The sequence below is a fragment of the Myotis lucifugus genome, unplaced genomic scaffold (genome assembly GCF_000147115.1).
Source record: "Myotis lucifugus unplaced genomic scaffold, Myoluc2.0 scaffold_200, whole genome shotgun sequence".
NCBI lineage: Eukaryota > Metazoa > Chordata > Mammalia > Chiroptera > Vespertilionidae > Myotis > Myotis lucifugus.
Window position 1 is genome coordinate 992093 of NW_005871248.1, and position 4819 is coordinate 996911.

Consider the following 4819-nt stretch of genomic DNA (forward strand, 5'->3'; position numbering starts at 1 on the left):
CCTCATCACCACCACCACCCGAGTCCTTCTCGCCTACGTGGGGGCGCCGCTGACATCCGCATGGCCGCCGGACACTTCGAGACCCCGGTGCTGCACAAGTCTGCAGAGCCGCGCCGGAGGCCCGCTCCCCGTGCCCGCGGGGCCCCAGCGCAGGTAAGGGTCGCGCCTCGGCGTGGGGGTTGGGGACCCAGGGCACTGGGGCGAAGGTGTGGGTGTAGAGCTCCTTCACTTGAGCGCTGTTTTCAGGGTTTTCCTGTGTGTGTGTGTGGGGGGGGGGGTGGGAGGGGGCAAAAGTCAGCCTGTAGCTGGGCGACCCAGAGTCTGGCAGCGTGGATGTGGGGCTTCTATTTTGCGGATTGTCTCAGCTCCTTTCCACGAAAGAGACCGAATGCGCGTGTGCAGTATAGATACCTCAGTGCCTCGGAGAAGCTCCAAGAACTTGATTAGTGAATGGGATGGGTGCTAGGAAGGAATCAGCCCCGGAGGGAACTGACAGGGCCCGAGCCCCATGGAAGACTCTAGTTTTGTGTGAGTGGAAGAGCGAGACTCCTTTTGGGGGTAAGTGTAGGTAGGAGAAGGCTGGATCCTGTCCTCAAATACAGTCTCACTCAATTCACCTCTCCAAAGGTGAGGAGTTGTTTTCCCCAAGGAGAGTATTTAAAAGGGCTCCACGGTGGAGCAGCACCTAAGGACACCCACACTTGGAGAGAAGAGAGGACGCATGGACTGGTCAGCCTGTGACTGTCCTGAGGGAAAGCCGGTGGGGGACCCTTTGGCCTGGCATCCTTGGGCGGGTGTCTGGGGCTCCCACATCTGTTTTTCCTCTAGAGTTCAGCCCACCAATTTTTCAGTTTCCAATTCGATCATGGCAGTGTCGGGGGCAATTTTCGGATGGAATGGGAAAAAAACAATTGCCAGATTACCTGGAAAGAGCCCATTTTGAAGTGTTTTGTTCACTGAAGCAGGGGAGGGTGTGAACTGTGTTGTCTGGCCTGCTTAGGTTAGCTTCAGCATTCTGGTGCTTTCCCAGGTCCCTCTCACTTTAAATCGAACCTGTTTGATAGCCTGACAGACTCCTAACACCAAACATTTTTTGTGGTGGTGGTGGTGGGGGGGGAGACGTTGTTTGTTTGTTTGTTTGAAGGGATCTGTGGGAGTCGCAGAGGAGGCGGGTGAGCTTAAATTATTTTCCCTGGTGCTTTCACCCCAGGTCTGAGCGCCTCAGCTCTCTATTTAGGGACAGGAAGTTTTCTAGGGGTGCTGTTAGGATCAAGTGAGACATTGCCAACCTTGTGTTCAAAAGACATGCTGGAAACTCTAGTGGCCTGAAAGCGAAGGTTCTCTTCCTCTCTTCCTCCACCCGTTCTAAGACTTCGGTCTCAAAATTCCCTCTTCTTCCCCTGCGAAGCCGGCTCTGGAGACCATCATCACTCCGTGGGGGAGAGGGGCCCTGCAGGTTTGCTCCTTTGAGTAGAGACTTCAGAGCACAGCACTGCCACCCTTCCTGCTGCATAGGGACCCACGCCTGGCTCTCAGGAGGAGAGAGAAGGGAGATGAGGGCTCTTCAAAGGATGGGCAGGGGATGGCAGTGAGGGTGTGAGGGTTTGTCAGTCGGGAGTCTATCGGGGGATCTGAAAGGATGTGGGAGTTGGGTGGGTGGGGGGTGCTGCTGCAGTTGGAGCAAGGTCGTGTGGCTCTGCCTGTCCCATGACACATCTTAGTGTGATCTCCATGTTCCTTTCCCCTCGTCTTCCAGCCTTTCACAGGACCGAGAAAGAGAAGTAGTCCAAAAGACAGAACTGGAGTGTTTAAAAAATCCTTTTAGAGGCAATAAGGTACGATTGCAGGAAAGTTAGGTTTTTTTTTTTCATTTTAAACTTAGCCTATCCTGCTTTGGCTGGGTAGTTGATTAGAGCATTGTCACTTTATGCCAAGTTTTTGGGTTTGATCTCTGGTCCAGTCAAGGCACATACAAGAAGGCAACCAGTGAATGCATCAATAAGTGGAACAACAAATTGATGTTTCTCTCTCTCTTAAAAAACTTAGCCTATCCTTTCACTAATATTTTTACTTTCTGGAAAGGACACTGCAAAATTAGAAAATTTTTCTGTAGACCCTGAGTATATTTTTTTAAAAACCAAACAACCAAAAATGGGAAGGGGTTTGGGAACACCCAGGCTTTTGCATACAGTCTGTTAAGAAGGTGGGAAACTCCTGAGCGAGAATAAGTTAGTCTGGTGGTGGTGGAGGCGAATAACCCCAACCTTGCTTGTCCTCACAGGTGTTCTCTTGCTAGAGAGACCTCGACCCCCCAGCCCCTCTCCTCCCAGCTTCCTAGCTAAATTCCCCACTTCTCCACTTGGATTTTTTTTTTTTTTTAAAAAACAAACCATTTCTGGAGGCACTCTTTAATTGATTGGGGCAAACAGGAGGGCTAAAACCTGAGTGCTGAGCTTTCTCAACCTGCCCAGGGAAGGTTTCTGAGAAACCTGCTCCCTACATCTCTCCCTGGTTCTGGTAGTCAGTGAGTGGGTTGTGCTCACGGCTCTTCAGTCCCCAAGCCCAGCCCTCTCTTAAACTCCAGATAACTGTGTTCCATTCTTTGGGTTCTGGGACTACACTTGCTGGCTAAACCCTTCTCCCCTGTGTCTGCATTCCCCAGGGACACTCAAGGCAGCCATGTTAGGAGGGAGATGATGATGTGTAGGGGGAAATTAATGAAGGGGCTACCAGCGCCATCAGATTTTATAATTTTTATTTAAAAACTTTTTTCTTTAATCAGTTACAGGATTGTAGCTGCTGGGTGAGGAGTGAGGAGAGGTCAGGATAAATGGGAGCTGTAGATTTTACTTACCTAAAAATAAGCAAGCTTACTAATACTTAAAAAAAAGTCCACAGTGATCTTGAAGTTTTTGTCTTGGGGTTTTCAGATGACTAAAAAGATTTACCTGGAGAGTTCGCACTGGCTTCTCCTTATTGGTCCCATCTCGGGGAAGGCGGCCAGGCACAGGCTGGGTTCTCCAGGGAATGCCCCACTCCTCTAATGAGAGAGGCACTGATAGGTAACATTTTACAGTCAATAGCAAAGACAAATACCTTGTTGGACTACAGTGTCCTTGAAGTCCTGAGCATTTTACTGATTACCGTAGTCAATAGTGGCTTTTAGGGCAGAGAAGAATAAATCTTTGTGATGTGTTGTAAGTTGCAGTATCCCCATGACAACTTTGAACTCAAGTTATGTAGGATGCTAGTTTCTTTTAAACTTATTTCTTGAGGAAGGATAGTTACTTGTTTTGTAGGGTAAATAGTATTTGTGGAGTTATGCCAAAGACATATATAAATATCTTTACAACAAACAGTTAATGGCAGAAACGAATGGTAAACTGCACAGGAATGGGGAGGAATAGAAAGGCTCGATAGCTCACATAATCTTCAAGTAAAACTCTAAAGTGTAAAGTTTATTTACTTTAAAAATTGGTTCAGAAATGATCCTTTAAGAAAGCCAAATTGGAACAGTTAAACCCTCTAGAATATTAATAACACTAAACAGGGGATACTTATGGTTTTAAAAAGTCTATTTAATAAAAAGTACTTATTTAATTAATAAGTACTTATCTCATTTTAGATACTATTTCTTCATTCATATCTAACCAGTTTAGGGTAAGTAATAAATATTACAACCATTTATTCTTAAGATTGTTTTAGATAGCAGTTTTAGGTTAGTTGTGAACTCTGAAAACTAGCCAAGTAGAAATGACATAAACACAATTTAGAAAGATTGCATAAGTTGAAATTTCAGTGTAGAAAAAGAGGAAACAATTTTATTTAGCCCTGGGATGGTCTTAGTGATTTTTCTGAATCAATAAAATAGCAACCGTTTGTAGAAATTTTGCAGGTAGAAACAACTAGACCCACTTTAAAATCAGAATATTTTACTATTTGGTCCTTGTGGCATGAAAACAAAATTTAACATTTATCTCTGCTTATTAACGTTAGTGTATTTTTCCCCTGAGGAGATCTGAATCATTTTCTAATTAATTGGTGTAAGTGCTCTGAGAACAGTATTTCTAATCTCACCGGTCTATTTTTTTTTATTGGGGAAAAGGAAGAGTAGCAGATACAGGAAATACTTTTTAAAAGAAAAAAGGAAGATAAAAGAAGTAAGGCGGCCTCCCGGGGTCCCGGGGTACTCGCAGCGGACTGGAGCAGGGGTCGGTGATCCGTGTCAAGGCCCTGTGCTCTGCTCGGGGTTGGCAAGTGGCGTACTGTAATTATGATGGATTTCAGTTTTGAAAAGCTTGTGAACAGCCGGAAAGAAGGGGTCAGGGGACCCAAATCGATCTCCCCACAGCTCATCTCCACCCTGAGGTCCTTGGTGGTAGATGGCAAATGACTGGGGCCGGGCTTGCAGCACTGCCTCCTACTTTCCTAGGTGTTTACTGGGCGCGCCCAGGGGCGCAGGGAATAATGGTAAGCAGGTCCCTAGGACATCACCGGGCCGCCTGGGCTTTGGCTGTTGAGCAGAAAGGTCCGAGGGGAAGGGCGTCCGCAGGGAAGCAGGCCGGTGTGGTCAGTACCAGCACCGTGTGGGGTGCGGGGGTGGGAGGGTGGGGTGGTCTTTGGGGAGCCACGGTAGTGGGGCGGGCGCGGCGCGGTCTCACCCGCCTTTCGTCCCCGCTCTCACCGCAGACCTGCTGGAGGACCTGCCCGAGAGTCGCGAGTGCGTGAACTGCGGTTCCATCCAGACGCCCGCTGTGGCGCGGGACGGCACCGGCCACTACTTGTGCACGCCTGCGGCCTCTAACAAGCAAGATGAACG

At 47.9% G+C, this 4819-nt stretch overlaps 1 protein-coding gene across 1 annotated transcript in view; it reads left to right on the forward strand.

Moving 5' to 3' along the window:
- Window positions 1-6: 6 nt before the first annotated feature.
- GATA6 (GATA binding protein 6) overlaps window positions 7-4819 on the forward strand; it is a gene marked incomplete at its 5' end in the record, with an annotated part of 27947 nt that continues 23134 nt past the window's right edge. Inside the window, 3 exon segments of the mRNA XM_023761170.1 lie at window positions 7-26; window positions 28-144; window positions 4682-4796. Coding sequence (XP_023616938.1) covers window positions 7-26; window positions 28-144; window positions 4682-4796 — 252 coding nt within the window.